This window comes from Miniopterus schreibersii (assembly GCF_964146895.1).
Source record: "Miniopterus schreibersii genome assembly, chromosome: 1".
In the NCBI taxonomy this organism is placed as follows: domain Eukaryota; kingdom Metazoa; phylum Chordata; class Mammalia; order Chiroptera; family Miniopteridae; genus Miniopterus; species Miniopterus schreibersii.
Genome location: NC_138101.1, coordinates 51,988,451 through 52,006,992, shown reverse-complemented (window position 1 = coordinate 52,006,992; position 18,542 = coordinate 51,988,451). Strand labels below are relative to the sequence as shown.

The following is an 18,542-nucleotide window of genomic DNA, read 5'->3' as shown; positions in this document are numbered from 1 at the left end:
GTTGAAGTGTTCTTTGATAAACATAGTCCAGGTTTTCTATTTTTTCTTTGTTGCCTGTGAGTTAATTTCCATTCTATTTTTTGTTTTGTTTTAAATTTATGTTTATTGTTGAAAATATTAGATATCCCCCCTTTTTTTCCCTATTGATCCCCTCAACTCCACATCTGCCTTTACCACACTATTGTCTGTTTCCATGGGTTATGCAGATATACATATAAGTTCTTTGATTACTCTCTCCCCACCTACTCCCCCACCCCCGCCTTCCTACTGAGATTCTTCAGTCTGTCCCATGCTTCTATGTCTCTGGATCTATTTTTTTCCTTAGTCTATTTTGTTTATTAGATTTTACATGTGAATGAGATCATGTAAAACTGAATCAGGAAGAATCTGAAAACCTGAGTAGGCCAATAACAACTGATGAAATCGAGGAAGTAATAAAAAAAAACTCCCAGCAAACAAAAGCCCTGGTCATGACAGCTTCACAGGGGAGATTTCGAATTCTTTCAGTTGTAAGGTTAGTTTACTAAAAATTTTTCTTGCTTTTTGAAGTAGGCCTGCAGTGCTATGAACTTCCCTCTTAGGACTGCTTTCACTGTGTCCCACAGACTTTGGGTTGTTGTGTGTTCATTTTCATTTGTTTCCAGGAAGTTTTTTATGTCTTCCTTGATTTTATTGATAACCCATTCATTGTTTAATAACATGCTATTTAGCCTCCATGTGTTGGAACGTTTTTGAGTGTTTTTACTGTAGTTGATTTCTGATTTCATGCCCTTGTGATCTGAGATGCTTGATATGATTTCAATCTTCTTGAACTTGTAGAGACTTGTTTTGTGTCCTAAAATGTGGTCTATCTTTGAGAATGACCCATGTGCACTTGAGAGGAATGTCTATTCTGCAGCTTTGGGGTGAAATGTTCTGTAAATATCAATTAAATCCATCTGATCTAGTGTGCCATTTAGTCACTGTTTCTGTGTTGACTTTTTGTCTAGAAGATCTACCCAGTGAAGTCAGTGGGGTGTTAAAGTCCACGACTATGACTGTATTGCTATTGATCTCTCCCTTAAAGTCCTTAAGGTTATTATTGATAGGTCCTTATCTATTGCCATTTTAATTCTTTATGCCTATGTTTCTCTCTCTGTTTCTCCTTATTATTACAAAAGTCCCTTTAACATTTCCTACAATGCTTCTATTTCTATTTCTAATTACAGCAGTCCTTTGACATTGTGTACAATGCTGGTTTGGTGATAATAAACTCCTTTCGCCGTTTTTTGTCTGGGAAGCTCTTTATTTCACCATCTATTTTGAATGATAGCCTTGCTGGATAGAATAGGCTTGGTTTCAGATCTTTGTTTTGCATTACCTTGAGTACTTCATACCATTCCCTTCTGGTCTGTAGAGTTCTTGATCAGAAGTCAGCTGACAGCCTTATGGGAGCTCCTTTGTAGGTAACAGATTGCTTTTCTCTTACTGCCTTTAAAATTCTTTGTCTTGAGTTTTTGGCATTTTAATTATGATGTGTCTGGGCCTGGGCCTCTTTGGATTCTTCTTACTTGGGACTCTCTGTGCCTCCTGAACTTGTGTGACTTTTTCCTTGATTAGGTTAGGGAAGTTTTCTGCCATTATTTCTTCAAACAGTTTCTCTAACCATTGCTTACTTTCAACCTCCTCTGCTACTCCTATGATTTGAATATTGTTGTGTTGCATGTTGTCCCATAGCTCCCTTAGACTATCCTCCTGTTTTTGAATTTTTTTTCCTTTTGGATTTCTGATTGATTTTTTTCTACCCTGTCTTCTAATTAATTGATCTGATCCTCAGCTTCCTCTAATCTATTGTTTATTTCTTCCAATGTATTCTTTATTTCTACTATGTCATTCTTCATTTCCTTCATAGTTTCCATATTTTTTTTTCATGCTGTTAAGCATCCTTATAATCTTATCTGATAGATTGCTATCTCCATTTCACTTAGCTCTTTTTCTGGAGACTTCTCTTGTTCTTTCATTTGGGGCTTGTTTTTTGGTCTCCCCATTTTGGCTGACTATTTGGGTTTGTTTCTATGTATTAGGTAGGCCTGCTAGGACTCTCAGTCTTTTTGCATGGTCTCTGGTGCAGGCCAGTTCAGATACTGTTTGTGACTGGCCTTAAGTATCCTGTTTGGAGCTATCAACAACCCATGGCTTCAGGTCCTCTCTGTTGGGGCTGGGTGCATTTGGACAGGACCAAGATGCACACCAAAATCTGCTTTTCCAAGGCTGGCGTCCAGAAGCAGATCAGGCAAAGACTCAAAGTACTCTGAAGTCTGCCTCTTCTTGCAGACTGATTAATCTGATTCTTTCAATGAGCCACAGGCAGTAGAAATTCCACAGGGTAGGGTGAGAGGTTTTCCAGCAGGGTGGGGCAATTGCTTCCCCCTCAGGCACAGCTGCTTGGCAGGTAAATGTCTGCCTCTGCAGTCTGGGGGAATGACTCAGCACAAGAATCCAGAGGGATGCCCTCTGAGCTCTATTTCCAGAGCCCACAACCCTAGATTCTCCTCACTCAGCTCCTGTTCACTCTGCCCTTCCTCTGCTGGAGCCCAAGGTGAGTGGCTGCATATGAAACTGTGTGTGTTTGCTCTTTAAGAGGGTGCCTGCATTTCCAACCGTCTCTCCCTGGCAGACAGAAACCCCGCTGCTTTTGTGAAAAGCCAGGTGTTATGTGGGCACCTTTCTCAGTTCTGGTGCTCTTGGCTGGGAAGCCCAGCCTGGAGTTTAGGCCCCAGAGTCCTCAGTGGGAACCTCCCACAGCTGAGATCTCCCTCTGGACCTTCAGCTGCTGCCTATGGGATCCCAGCCAGCCCTCTCACAACTCTGCACTTCCTACCAGTCTCTATGTGGTCTCCACTTTTCCTCCTTGGTTATGAGGGCGCTCTCTAGCTCAACTTCAGTTGCAGTTGATTATTCAGGGTTGTTTTTCTATATTTTAGTTGTAATTCCAGTTTGGTCCTGGGAGAGTGTCAGTGTAACTTCCACTCACTTTGCCATCTTTAATCTCCTCCGTTCGGTTTTTTGACTTGTTTTATATAGCGAGGTGATTTGGACTCAGTTTTTTCTAACTGTAACATGGAGTACTAGTGGAAAAGAATTAGAATACATTAAATTATTTAACACAAAACTATTTACTATAAAATAAATTTCTCTAATTTAGAAGGAATTTCACTATCTACTAGTCAGAATCATTATGAACATTACTGTACTGTTAAATGTAGGACTTAACAAATTGATCTGAATTATTGCCAGATACCATGTTTCTAAAATTAGCTTTTACTTTTTAAATTAGTTTTTACTCATATATATAAGGCTTTTTTTGTGTGTGGTTATGGTATATGATTATCATTTACTCAGTTTACCTTTCTGAGTTTCAGTCACAGTGTGCCCTTAAAAATATTGTTTCATGATGAGACTTTTTAATGGGCTCACTACAGGTGTGTATACAGGTTCTCAGGGAGTTGAAGATAGCAGGGTTCTTTGGTTTGTGTAGTGAGAGCTGCCCTGTGTCAGGTGCTGTGCTCTCTTCTTTCTACCCATGGTCTCAGGTTACCCTCCTGCCCAGAGGGGTGGGTGGTATTATCCACACTTTACTATTGGGGAGAGCTGTAGTGGCTTTAGTTGAATTTATGTTGATGGAAAAGGATGATTGTTTATGAAAGAAAGAAAAAGCATAAAAATCAGTTTCTCAGTATGGATCAGATAGTGTCACTCTACAGTTAGATTATTATGGTAACTCCTTTCCAGAGTTATGCCATTGTTTTTCTCTATCCTTACCTGGGGGCTGTGCTCTTATCTGCACGGTTTCAAAACTTGATAGTAATTTATGACTTGTGCCTTTATAGATGCCATATTTTAACTTATCACAGGATTTAGTGCCTGTGGACCTTTTGTGTTGTGCAGTGGGAAGTATTTGGAAAAAAGTATTTGGGCACCTGTTCTTAACTGGAATTTTAAAGAGGAACTAGAAATCTAGCCGTTAAATATCTTGGAAGATGAATCCAGAGAAATAAAGGAGAGCTCTTGTTGTTTCTAAAAGTATTTTCCGTAGAAATAGAGCATTGCCTTTATTTTAATTTGTATTTTTGACTTAAGCTTGCTACCAGTTTTTCATCATTTGAAATTTCTCTAGGCGCCAGTGCTTTATTTCTCTTCTTTAGGAATGAATTATCCCAGGGAGGTGCTCTGTTTTTTCTCTAACCTATATAACTGACAAGCTGGTTTTTTGTTTTTGTTTTTTTTTACTTTTAAACTTTACTTATTGTACTTTAAAAAAATCACCATTAGCGCAGCTGGTGTTGCTCAGTGGTTGAGCATCAACCCATGAACCAAGAGGTATCCGGTTTGATTCTGTCAGGGAACATGCATGGATTGTTGACTCAATTCCCAGTAGGGGGCATGCAGGAGGCAGCTGATGGATGTCTCTCATCTATGTTTCTATCTCTCTATCCCTCTCCTTTCCTCTCTCTAAAGTCAATAAAAACATTTTAAAAAATATCTTTATTGATTTCAGAGAGAGGAAAGGAGAGGGGGAGAGAGAGAGAGAAACATTGATGGGAGAGTCATTGGTCGGCTGCCTAGCCCACAACCCGGGCATGTGCCCTGACCAGGAATCGAACCTCGATCACCTGGATCCTAGGTCGACACTCAACTGCTGAGCCACGCCCAGCCGGGCAATAAAAACATATTTTTAAAAAATAAAATTAAAAAATCACCATTAAATGCTGACCTCTTTATGTCCAGAGCTGTGAAAAGTAGGAGCTGTAAGGATGTGATGTTATACATTAAGCAATATAGTTTGTCTACTCATTTAGTGGCATAACTAAACTAAAGACTGAAGTAAAACTCAGTTGCAATTGTTGGAAAAAACCTGTTCAGGATTGAACTGAGGTCTTGGTTACCATCAGCAATCTCCCCTTGACTATGGCCTTTATTAATCAGGAGACATAGCAGCAGAGTAGATTAAGTTATTGGCACACACCATTCTGAATAAGGGGTCACAGGGCCGCCTGGAGGCCGGAAATCCGGCTGGTGGGTGCAGCTCCTGTTCAGGATCTGGGGTAGGACAGCGGGCTGGAAAAGTGTACAGGCAGAATGGTTATTGCACTCCTTTAAAAAACTCTCATTTCCTAAACCACGTCCTCGATGCTTTCCTCAAACAGGGGACAAGCTGGGTTTTCATCATGTGTAGATTATGAGCTTCTTTGTTCTGTTGGTTACCTTACAGAGTTGTGGTGATAGCTAAATAAATTAATGTGTATTAAGAAAAAAGGTCTTTTAAAAATGTATTTGGATCTGGAAATAGATATTAATGACATGTATGACCACCTTAAAAGGAATTAGAATAAATTGTTTAACAATAAAAACTGTGTTTACTATAAAATAAATTATCTTATGATTTAGAAGGAAATTCACTGTCTACTAGTTCAGAATCATTATGAACATTATTGCACTGTTAAATGAAAGACTGAACAAACTGAGCTGAATGTTGCCATGTCCCATGTTTCTGAAATTAGCTTTTCTTATGATATTAGGCTTTTTTAATTCTAAAAAGTTGCATAGCTGCTTGTGTACTGGGCCTAGCTATTTTCCATTTATTCATTATTGTATAAACATTTGCTTTTAAATCAGGCTGTTGCCTTAGCTCTGTTCTGTATTATTATCATTACTATTGGTGGTAAAAACAATTACTGAGTATCTATGAACTCTGTTTCTGGGGTTGTACCATTGGACTTACATAATGTGCCACTTCCTCTCTTAGTTTCAACTCGCATCCTTAGTGTCAATTAAATTGTTTGGTTGTTCAGGGAAGCCCAACCCTGTTTCAGGTACGTTGGCATGCTTTCATAAAATTTATATTTTTATCAAACTGCAGATAAACTGAGTACTTTCCTTTTTAGACTTTAATTATTTTACTGAGAGGATTTGCTTTCATTTTGAGCACGTTGGAAACCTTGCTGGCAAAGGGTTGTCCACGATACTATGAAGGTTCTTCTGATGACTGTGTGAATGTATATTATAAGGTATCAATAGAGGTTTCCCTCCACTCTTTCATTTTGACTCCTCATGTCTTAATTTCTTCTTTATTCAACTTTGACAAAGTGGCTAATAGAGGCTTTAACCTTTGCAGGTTTTATTTGGCTGTTTCTCTGTTTGTACGTTGCGAATGGTACTTGTGTTTTTGTTTGTTAAAATTAAAGGTGGTAGCATTTTTATGACCTGTGTAATCAACCACAGACTGGATGGTTAAACAACAGAAATTTATTTGTTAAATTCTGGAGATTTGGGTGCCAACATGTTTGGATTCTGATGAGGGCCGCCTTCTGGCTTTCTGCCTTCCTGCTGTGTTCTTGAATACAGAGAGAGCTCTGATGTCTTTCCCTTTTCTTCTAAGGTCACTAATCCCCTGATGAGCCTCCCCACCCCCATGACCTCATCTAAACTTCATTACCTTCCAAAGTTGCCACCTCTAAATATCACATCGAGGGGTAGGGTTTCAACATGGGGATTTGGGGAAGACACAATTCAATCTATGGCAATGTAGGACTGTGAATTTCAGACTGTGCTCTGTGGAGTCCCAGGAGCACCACTGTGGAGGAGACACTGGGATGAGGAGAGGCCTGAGAGGACTCACATTTCCCTTCCCTCACTATTTTAACCTGAACAGTTGTTTAATGTCCTAAGATACCATTTGAGGGAAGGGTTTAGCAGTTAAGAATTTATCCAAGAATGTTTAATCCACTGCAGTACTTTTGTTCCCCTTTTCTCATCACAGAGCTGGGGTGCTCTTCTTCCTGACGACCAACCAGTGTTTCAGTAGTGTGACATCCGTGGAGCTCTTCGTGGTTGAGAAGAAGCTGTTTATGTGAGTACGTCTCTGTTCTGGGAAGGGGGCTGTCCAATGTCAAGGCTGTTGGTCAAACTGGTCACATGCAGAATTGGGCCACGGATTGGTTTCTGGGGATCACCAATATTCATTGAGAAAAAGCAGCCAGGGCCTGGGAAGGAAGTCATGAGCATGTGGGGCCTGAGACCAAGGGAAAAAAGGTTTTCAGGATTAGGGCATAGCCCCAAAGGCAGAGAATGCAAGCAATGGAGGCTGAAAACAGTCTTTTGTTTTAGCAAATAAGAAGTCATGAGGACCTTCACAAGAAAACATTGAGGGGCTCTATAGAGAGAAAGTAGTGGTTAAGTTGTAAATTGAAGGTGGGGAAATAAAGTTGACAAAGAATATAGGTCAAGCTTAGCCCTCAATGGAAGGGAGAATGGGAAGAGCCAGAAGGCAGCTGATTTGTCTTCTGTGCTTTTCGAAATTGGAAGAGATCTGCCCATATTTACATGCTGGGGGAAAGGAACCATCAGAGAGGGAAAGAATGAAGGTGTTGGTGGAAGAGTCTGGAATCGCAGGAGGAGGATGTCAGGAAGAGGAGGGACCGAGGTCTTCACTGGGGAGAGAACAGGATTTGGTGGCTGACAGGGGTGTATGGTTGGGAGGCACAGTCACTGAAGGCAGAAGTGCCATGTTGTTTTTCATGCCGAGAATGGAAGGAGTGAGAAGCCTCAGTTATCTGGAGCTGCAGTGGGGGGCGTGCAGAATAGTGGCACCACCTTCTTCCTAATCAGCAGTGGGGAGAAAGCAAAGCCTGTGTGACCACTGAGATCGGCCACCTGGAGTGGGGGTTCTGAGGCAGAGTGGGCGGCACCAGGAGAGAATATGTAATGAGACGAGGGGTCATCGCACAGAGCTCTTGGGAATGACGTCTCGGGGAAGCGTGCACCTGAGATGGTGCCTGATGCTGACCGGGTGAAGGTGGCGGGGCAACCTGGAGGATGTGAGGAGCTGTAGTTGTTTAGACCCCTTCTGGCAGCAGAATGGCTTAATCACCTGCTCTGTGCCTTCTTAAACTAATGTGGGATGCATGGTATGAATTTTTGTTTTTTAGGCATGAATATATCAGTGGATACTACAGAGTGTCATCTTATTTCTTTGGGAAACTGCTATCTGATTTACTACCCATGAGGATGTTACCAAGTATCATATTTACTTGTATAACATACTTCTTGTTAGGTAAGCAATATGCCAAAAAGTTTGTGCCTGTAGTCTTGGATGTGAGGGGAAGTAATTTTTTTGGCAAGCATGTTTTTGGTTCCCAAAACTATAAACCAAACCATGAGATAAGGAAGCATCTATCTATTGTGCACACTCTGAAATAACTATTCTCTGATGACATTTATGTCGAGACGTTCCCTAAACTAATTTTTACACCTACTTATAGGGCTATATTTTGGAAAGAATATAGAGAATATTTGAGATTGTGCTCAAGGAGCTGGAGCTGGGGTATTTATTACCTAGCTATTTATATGCATATATAGTGAAAGAATGAGACTTTGGGGCTTATTGGTTTAATAAGAATACTTTTTAAATAAATGTAGACAGATTCATTTATGCATCATGTTTAGGCTTCTCTCCAGGCTCCTTGCTTGGAATTTCCATATATTTCACTGATATACACACACAGATACTCATAATAAATATATATTTTTGGCAAAGCACTATGGGACAAGATCCACTGATTTGGTTTAAGCCTCCACTTTACAAATAAGGGGGGTGCATCATAGAGAATTAGCCATAGAACCTGGAGCCTCAGCTCCTGACTGGTGTTCTTATGGCTGCTCCAAAACCTCCAGAGTGTATGACCCATAATAAGTGCCCGTTATAGTTTACACGGTAGTTCTGTGAACTTCATTTGACCCCATCCTCAAGCCCAACCTCTATGGTACGTTGTCTCAGAGCCTTGGTTCTGGAAACACTTTCTCAGACAGTGAAACTCCTGGGAGGTCACGTGACCCTGATCTCCCAGTGTCTTCACTGACAGTTACAGCGAACAGTGAGGGATGTGGCGATGTCTGGGGGAAGCATGTGCTCTCGACACATTTCCTTCTTAGAGAGAAGGCAGTAGAATTCTGGCCAGTGTGTTGCCTCCAGCCCTCCATCTCAGGCACTCAGAAATTGGTAATAATCACACAACAGGGAGCATGGGGGTTACGTGAAAAAGTGCTTATGCAGTTGTATAAAAAAGAAAACAGTATGATATTTTTATACAGTTATATGGGGGGCAATGAAATTGGTGAGTTGGGGTGGTTCAATAGAGGATGAATTTTTATAATCTCATATTCATTTCTCAAAATATTTGCACAATAAACAATCCCCAGTACACAGTGACCTGGCAGTTGGATTAACCCCCGTTTTCTTCCTAAGGACTGAAACCGGAGGTGGAGGCCTTCTTCATCATGATGTTCACCCTGATGATGGTGGCTTACACGGCCAGCTCCATGGCACTGGCCATAGCAGCAGGGCAGAGTGTGGTATCCGTAGCATCACTTCTCATGACCATTTCTTTTGTGTTTATGATGGTGAGTGGGAACTGTGCTTCTCTGAGAAGGAATTATTTCCTCTGTTCCTTCCCACAAGTTTACCTGTCATGGAAAGCCTGCTTTGAGGATTTTGTCAATGAGAATCTTAACTTTAAAGAAGCCATATATTAAAATATAACTTACATTAGAGATGGTACGAGCTTTTTCTCGACCTTACCCAGCCTTGTTTGTACTGGTCTAATATAATTCCTATAACTTCAATTAACATGTTCTTACAGATAAGATTTTAAAAGATGTTTCTTGGTGACATTCAGTGAAAACTTGATGACTGGGGACTTCAAAGCCAGAAATATTTCAACCGGAAGATTCTCTTATAAAAATGCCAGGTTCACTGTCTCACTTCTGCGCTGGTATTAGAGCACTGTTGGTTATTTCCCCTGCAGCTGAGTTGGTTTGTTGGATCAAATACTTTCTAAGGGAAAAGTTAAGCTCCATTAGAAGTAGAACAGTGTGTGGCATGGGTAGCCTATCTTGGTTCTTCCTATATTTTACAAAGGAGTGTTTTTAAAATACTGAAAAATTCCAATGTCCACATAATACTAAGTTCCCTCTTTTCTGGGTTCCTGACATTCTCTTCTATCAATATATTTCTGGTTACCTTTGTTTTTTAATGGTTAAATAATCCTAATCTTACATACCCCTAACTTTTAAAATATATTTATTATATTTTTTTATTGATTTCAGAGAGAGGAAGGAAGAGGGAGACAGAGAATCATCAGTGATGAGAGAGAATCATCGATTGGCTGCCTCCTGCATGTCCCCTACTGGGGCTGGACCTGCAACTTGCATGCCCCTATCTTTTGCATGCACATAGATTAATGAATGAATAGGTGAAGGGAACCAGTTAGTACAGTGATTTTCAACTGGTGTGCCACAAGAGGCACACTGGTGTGCTGCAAGAATTTTTAAAACATGCAATACCTGACTACTTAGGGGCGTTGACCTCTTTTCCCATAGATTGTCAAATTAAAAAATGACAACAGCCAACGCAACCATAGCCGTCTGTTGTGAATGAATCATAATCATGCCTGATTTTGTCAGATCAGCAAAAAATGTATTTTTTGGTGTGTCACAGAATTTTAGTAATTTGTGTATGTCATGAGATGAAAATGGTTGAAAAGTGCTGAGTTAGCACATTTCCCCATACTCCAAATAAACAGGAATGCTTAGCCCAGTTAGTTACTACACATGTCCTTTCTGCTAGAGTAGATGTCTTTAAAAGTTTGTAAACAGCACACTCTTGCCATTGAAAACTACCATCTAAACATTATTGAGAAAGTGATAAACCTTTTGCAAATTTCCTATAATGTCATCCAATTAAGAAAATATCCTTTGTCCTGGCCGGTGTGCTCAGTGGTTAGAGCGTCGATCTGTGCAGCAAAGGTTCACCGGTTTGAATCCTGGTTCAAGGCATGTACCTGGATTGCAGATTCAATTCCTGAGCCTGGTCAGAGCATGTGTAGGAGGCAACCAATCGATGTGTCTCTCTCACATCCATGTCTCCTTCTCTCTCCCCCCCCACCTCCCTCCCTCCCTCCCTTCCACTCTCTCTAAAAAGCAGTGGAAAAAATATCCTCGGGTGAGGATTAACTACACACACACACACACACACACACACACACACACACACACACACACACACACCTATATATATCTACACACACACACATATATACTTCAATATATAAAAATGTTTTGTTTGATATATTAGATGTTTTGATTTATTATTATTTAATGGTTTATACATAGAACTTTTAAAACCACACATAAAACCATATTTTACTGGGAGATGTTATATACTAAATGCTTGGTTAGATCAAGTTAAAAAATATGTATTCCCACTACCACCCTGTCCTTGTTCTGCCCATCCCAGTATCCAGTGTGCCGGTTAGGAGAAGTTTGTATGAGCCTCTTCCTGGAGTGGTTCTTCCTGGGTCACCATGGCAATACTACTTTTGGTAACTTTAAATGAAGGTATTGACCATATTTTATGCTGCAGTTTGCCACTTTATATCTAGGCTTTGGGTTATTTTAAGCTTCCATTCTAAACCCCAAATTATTCCTAAGGTCATTTGGAGATAGAATGCAAACCCTTGAAGATCACAAAGCTTCCTGTGTTAAGGAAGTATAGAGGCACATGAGGTGCTCAGGATATGTGCTGGTGTGTCTGTTGGTGGGAACATACAGTGGTTGTGTCTTTAGAACAGTCAGGACTGTGGACCTTCCATTGTGTGCAGTTACAGAGAAAGTAAAAGCCTTGAAAATTACAAATCTTCTAATTAAATGAAATATAAATACACTGTCATTCCTTTAAAACCACAAACAGCCTCAGCTAAGAGAGGAATACACATGCAAAGAGGATATGGTGTTTAGAGAAGTGAGAGGAATTTCAAGAACGTGTTGTCCTCAGCAGAAATGTTTGCAAGGTTGTAGGGGAGTTAAAGAGGGTAAGCTTTAGAATTCTTCATGCCACCAGGCCACCAGTTCTGATTGCTGGGATTTGCTCTTTGTAGATTTTTTCAGGGCTGTTGGTCAACCTCAGAACCGTTGTGCCTTGGCTCTCATGGCTTCAGTACTTGAGCATTCCTCGGTATGGCTATGCGGTAAGTTGTCCTCTTTTGTCCCTGGGACCAGTCTGTTTCCAAGCTAGGAATATCAGATTAAAGCCTGACCACCTCATGTCCCCAGTCATGAGCTCCCAGGGATTTTCTTTTATGAGCAGTGAAGGAGTGTTTCCTATTAAGCCTTAGATTAATTTGGCTTTCCCATCACACTATTGTGTGGTGGAGGTGAAGGGTGGGGAGATAATTCATTGTGAAGCAGGAAGATTAACCAATTGATATAAAAAATGTAGTTGGTTTTCAGTTCAATAAGGAAATACATGAGAGGATGAGAGCCTGGGCTACATCTTGTTTTCCTAGACTACATATTTTATATTGCAGAGGAAATTAGGAAAACCAAGACCATATAACATTCACAGCCACTACTGGCGTTAGAATCTAATCAACTCCAGCGAAAACTGTCTGTGTCTTAATATAGTAAAATTGAATTTCAAATCCCAAGAATTACAACTGGTTTTGATTAAAACAAACAAGAACCGTATAAAAAAATGTTACCATCAATTAACAATAGTCATTGAGAACCATTGTATCATTTTAATTATAGTGTTTTGAAGTTATAACATTGGGGGGAGAGGAGGAAGATGCTGTGCTGTAATATAGCCAGAGGTCTTCCCTCTTTGCCAAGCACTTTATTTCCTTTGTATTAGAAGCCAAAATTTTAACCCTAGGCCTCTTGATTGCCAGGAACAATCATTTTAGTTGCTGTGGTATGACAAAGACTGTGAATGTGAAGCTTGGTTTGTTTTCAGAAATAATCATAAAGATTAAACTAGGAGGACAGGATTGTGATAATTTTTTGGAAACGTTCAAACTAAAACTATTTACCTTGCCCACTCCACCTTGCGTTATAGGCTTTGCAGCACAATGAATTTTTGGGACAGAACTTCTGCCCGGGACTCAATGTCACAGCAAACAATACCTGCAGCTTTGCAATGTAAGTTTTACATTCAGTGTCATAAATGGGCTTGCTTACTATGTGGTGTGATGGAGAAAGGCCACTGGGCTGAGCTGAGGTGACTCCTTTCAGGGACACTGGCTTCTCTGAGACTTTTCTTATCTGTACGTGAGTTGTTGTCCATTAATGCATATGAAAGTACAGTACAACTCCTGGATATTCTACTGTGGTCAAAACTGTCTTTGTGGTCAAAACTGGCTTTAAGTTGGAAAAATGTTTCCTATGTGCTGTTTGTTTTGACCCTTTTAAAAGACCATTTTGCTGTTTTGATTGTGGGTGTGAGATTTGATTTTCAACATTTGCTTTTGAAATGAGCTGCTTTGATATGTTAACAAGGCCTTACAGTGTGTGCACCGTATAGGTTATGTGATGTGTATGGTCCATACACTTAGGGCTTCCTGTGACTCCAACCCGTGGCCAGGAGTAAGGGCTGAAAGGGCAGCAGATTTGGCAAAGGAGTGAACATTTTCCTGCCACAGTCCTGGCACTTGTCTCCTACATTTAGGAGACACCATGAAATCAAAGTCTGCACAGTTTTTGTTTGTTTTTTAAACTGACTTGGAATACTGCCAATAGAGGGATGTATCCTCTAAAAAGGAACACATCTTTCAGTAAGCTGAGAAGGAAATCTCATTTTTTGCATAATGTCAATAAAACAGGAATGCAGATTGTAATAAAATAAGAGGATATTGTTTTAAAAATTAAATGACACTTTCCTTGTTGATTGTTAATGGTTTGATTTTGATACATTAATGGAAGAAAAGAGAACGCTGGTATCCTAAATATCATGACCATTCATGTAGAACAGAAATAATACTTAATAAAAGCACAAATTGCTATTTTGAAGTACTGTTGGCTCTTGAACAACACAGGTTAGAACTGCACAGGTCCACTTATACAGGGACTTTAAAAAAGTAAATACTCTAAATCTTTCTTTTCCTTATGGTTTTCTTAATATTTTATATTTTAGCTTATTTATTGCAAGGATATAGTTTTAATACATGTAATGTAAAATGTTAATTGTTTATGTTATCAGTTAGGCTTCCATCAACAGTAGAGTATTGGTAATTAAATTTGGGGGGAATCAAACGTTACTTGTGGATTATTGACTGTGTAGGGGTCAGTGCATTAACCCCCACGCTGTTCAAGGGTCAACTGTGTTGCCAGGAAACCTCTAAGAAGGGAAGATTTCTTTATCTTGACCACTACCCCTCTTTTTTGATCCGGGTATGACATTGTTTTGGAACTGCTAAATTCCAAGAGTCATACAACAGTAGTACCAGACAATAATTGTGGCTGTGCCCAGTATTTTTAGTAGCAGGTGCTGATCTAACCCGGGGCAGGGCTCCTCCATCCTGCTCCACTCCAGCTGCCACGGAGGCCTCACCTGGTGACTGGGCCTCTGGTGAGGTCTTGTGGCCGAGCGTCTGCCCTGCTCATTCCGGTCTTGGCGCCAGAGCTGACGGACTGCGACTGTGAGGAAGCCCTTCCTCACCCCTTTTTCTGGTTTTGGGATTCTCAGCCTGCTTTCTTTTCATGGCTGATTTGTGGGTAATGAGTTCTATGAAGAGCTTGGATCAGTTCTGTAAGGACCTAGATGTGACCTGTGAAAGCGGAGGTTTTCCCCTTCAGGAGTAAGTGAAAATTTGCTTGATAACATTTCTGCCCTTTGAAGTGAGCAGCTTCATAGATTTGGAGCCAAATGAATCTGGAGAGGAGAGGATAGTAACTTGGTTCAAAGTGCGAGTCTGGGAACTTGGCCAAGTTCCTTAAGCTTTTGTCTCTTTGTCTTTTAAATGTGTACAGTGTCCACCCCATTGAGTTGTTTTAGGGACTGATTAACTAAACTTATATGCAGGTTGCTTAGTGTGGTATCAAGCAGACTTGTAAGTACTCGTTGACTTCTTTGAGGAAGAGCGAATGTATTGAGTAAAATTGGACAGATGCTAAGAATGTATTCGTGTTTTTTCTGTTGAATTTCAGATGTACTGGAGAAGAATTTTTGAGAGACCAGGGCATTGACCTCTCACCTTGGGGCCTGTGGAAGAATCATGTAGCCTTGGCATGCATGACTGTTACCTTCCTTACAATTGCCTACCTAAAATTGTTATTCCTTAAAAAATTTTCTTAAATTTCTCTTGAACTTACATGATTTATCTACACATTAAAAACAGAGTATCATGATCTATATATTCAATGAATTTTTTTGGTGTCTTCTCATTTGCCATCATATTATTGTTCAGCCACAATTATTTCCCACAGAAACCATCATAGAAATCACAATGAACTGAATTACACGTGAAAGAACCCAAGTCATTATCTAGTGCTATTGTGTACTGCTTATTAGTTCATCTAGTCAGACGGTAACTACGGGGGAGAAATCTAGTTTAATTAATTGATGGGGAAAAAAGGTTGAATTCTAGAAACGCATTACAAGTCACTAATATCTGTTAGCAGTTTCCTCGTCTTTAAACTGAGTAAGTGTGCCAGTTGCCTTCCAGCTTCAATATGAAATGAATCTATGATCTGCCCTTATTCAATAAATAAGAAATAACAACTGTATTGATGCTGAGGTGGAAATACGAAATCTAAACTATGTTGGAAAAACTCAGTGTTATTTATAGGGTAAAAAACCCATTATGATAGAAAAAGCTTTGATTAAACCTTGAAAGCTTAGCAGAACTTAGAGATTTCTCTGTCGGGTTCTACCTGAAACTGTCTGCCACTGAGTCACTTTGAAATCTGCACACTGGTGGGACAGCAGCCAAAGAAATCAGTTATCGCATTGGTCATTGCTGTCAGGAGGCTAGACTTTACTATTTTATAAGGGACAGAATTTACAGAGGTAACTTGGGGTTTCCATGTCCTGAGTTTATAGTAAACGGGCAATCCAAACAACCGCAGCCTGGAAAACGACAAGGGACTTTGAGCCCTCAGCAAAGGGGGTGTGAATTATAAGAGAGCAGCTTCCTACAGCTGAATTATTGGCCACAGCGAGGGAGCTCTGGAAAGTCACGGAGAGGGGAGATGTGACATAATTATGGCCTTGTGACAAGCAGTGGCAATGGGACTAGCTAGTTCCACTAACCTTCCTGTGTCCTCTGTTTTCTGGAGAGTATAGCTGGCCTCCCTCAAAAAGCCCAGAGTGGACTTAGTGTGGGCATGAGTGGGTCTGAGTGGGGCAAGGGTGGATGAAGTAGATGCTTTTGGTGCCCTGGGTCACATCTCCTCTGCACCTCTGACTTCGATGGCAGCTGTGGTCAAGCTCCATGTGAGCCCAGATCGTGTTGATAGCATCCCTCCTCAAGCAACAGAAATCCCTTCACTTTGCTGCTGGGAGGCCTTCTCCAAAGCTGAAAGAACCTGCTCGGCCTGAGGGCGGCATAGCCTGGAAGAGCAGGTGTCAACACCGCAGGGACACCCCTCAACCAACAGGGATTGGGGCCAGTGGACAATGCCCCAGGCTTATGTTCTTCAGACGGGATCATGGGAGGCATTTTGTAGTGTTGTCAGAGGTGGGCTTGAGCTCTTGTTGCCTACAGGGCAACTGCATATGGGCATTTCCTCCTTTCCTGGCCCTCGGTTTCCTGCTCCAGCTTCCTAACATCACCTCCCAAATAAACGACCTCAACTCAAGTCCTTGGCTTTTCTTTTAAAGGAACACAAACTAAAGCACATTTCCATTAAGACCAGAAACAAGGCAAGCATGTCTACTATCACTGCTACTCTCTGACATGATACTGTCCTTAAGTACAAATGAGCGGGTCTCCTACATGGAAAACCCAGAATCAATACAGAATCTATCAGTGCTAGCAAAGGAATTCAACAAGTGTGATATGTAAAATTACTTTATAAAAAATTAGTAATTTTCTTCTATATCAGCAATAACCAACTAGAAAATATAATGGAAAAAGGATTCTGTGCATAACAGCAATAAAACTATATTAATATATAAGATCTTTAAGAAATTTTAAGGAACATTTAAAGGACATTAAGGATGTTCTGGATAAATGGAGAGTCATGTTTCAGATATTGTAAAATGGCAGTTCTCCCCAAACTAATCAATAAACTCAGTGTAATTCCAATTAAGTTTCAGTGGGACTTTTTTCTCTACCCTCTCCACCCTAGGAACCCATTAAATTTATTCTAATACATTATTTGGACTAATAAAGGTTCACAAAAATAGCTTAGTCAATTTTGGGAAAAAAAAAAAAGGGCCTAAGAGGAGAGCACATATGAAGAACTTACTACATATGATGACATACAAAGACATAATAAAAAAAGTTGTTATGCATCAACATTCAGAAATTGGTGTAACAGACTAAAGAGTTAAAAATAGATACATATGTATATGAACCTGAACTATTATTAGTGACACCAGGAACTAGTAAGGGAAAGACTTATTTTATAGAGAGTATTAATAAAACTGGTTCATTATATGTAGAAAAATATGGATGGACCTTATGCAGAATTACTCCTAAAATGTATTACAGTACATGTGAAAGGTAAGACCATAAATTTAATAAATAAAAGTTGTGATCTTACAAAAGTCTGTAACACTCCAAAACCCAATAAAGTAAAATGAATAAATTGATTGAATTTACTATATAAAAATGGACAAAGTTATCAGTTGGATGAGAGATATTAATGAAATCCACAACTGATACAGAATTAATACTTAAACCATACAAGTAAATTTTGCAAATCAACAAAAAGGACCTTGACTCAGTGGAAAAATAGGCAATGAACAAAAAACATACTTGTTTCCCATTAGATCAAAGTGTACGGTTTTAAAGGGTTTAATAGGAAATTTACAAAAAGAGAAACCCAAATGTTGACTGACTATGAGGGGATGTTTAACCTCATTAGGAATCAAATAAAGGGAAAACAAAATGAGACCTCACTTAAAACCGTTCCATTTACAAAGATTAGGAAGCTGAATGCACCAGAGCTGGTGAGAGTGTGGATCAAAGTGGTACTCTCGTGCATGCAGTGCAATGACAGACTGGTGCTGTCATTCTGGAGGGCAACCTCTTCTGGGTAGAATTAAATATTTGTATACCTGGGACTCAGCACTCCAACTCCTGTTACATACCCACTGAGGAATCATGAAAAGTAAATAAGGAAATTATGTGCAAAGATTTTGAAATAGCAGTGATAGTAGAGCCAACCATTCACTATAGGAATGCAAAAGTAAAATGTGGAGATACTATTAGGAGATACTACACAAGCGTCAGAATAAACTATTAGAGGCATATGCTAAAGCAGTAATGTGTCAATCATGTGGTTGTTGGACAGAAAAAGGGAAGATGCCTCTTTCAAAGTCTAGGCCTTTACTATTAGCCTCATCGTACATGGCAAATGACCCACTGCTTCTACTTAGGAAACAGACAACTCTTAGATCTGCTTTTATATCAGGTCTTTATTAGGAAATAAAGTGCTCAGTATTATACATTAATGAAAGTCTCGGCTGCTAAGAGGGACCTGCACAAGTAACATCTTCTGAA

At 40.0% G+C, this 18,542-nt stretch overlaps 1 protein-coding gene across 1 annotated transcript in view; it reads left to right on the top strand.

Moving 5' to 3' along the window:
* The window catches only part of LOC308560607 (broad substrate specificity ATP-binding cassette transporter ABCG2), a 49,161-nt gene extending 33,929 nt beyond the window's left edge, over positions 1 to 15,232 (top strand). The window contains exons 11-16 of the mRNA XM_081144652.1: positions 6,800 to 6,889; positions 7,968 to 8,092; positions 9,284 to 9,438; positions 11,973 to 12,062; positions 12,932 to 13,014; positions 15,019 to 15,232. Coding sequence (XP_081000778.1) covers positions 6,800 to 6,889; positions 7,968 to 8,092; positions 9,284 to 9,438; positions 11,973 to 12,062; positions 12,932 to 13,014; positions 15,019 to 15,166 — 691 coding nt within the window. The 3' untranslated portion in view covers positions 15,167 to 15,232. The remainder of the gene's footprint in view (positions 1 to 6,799; positions 6,890 to 7,967; positions 8,093 to 9,283; positions 9,439 to 11,972; positions 12,063 to 12,931; positions 13,015 to 15,018) is intronic.
* The last annotated feature ends 3,310 nt before the right edge of the window (positions 15,233 to 18,542 follow it).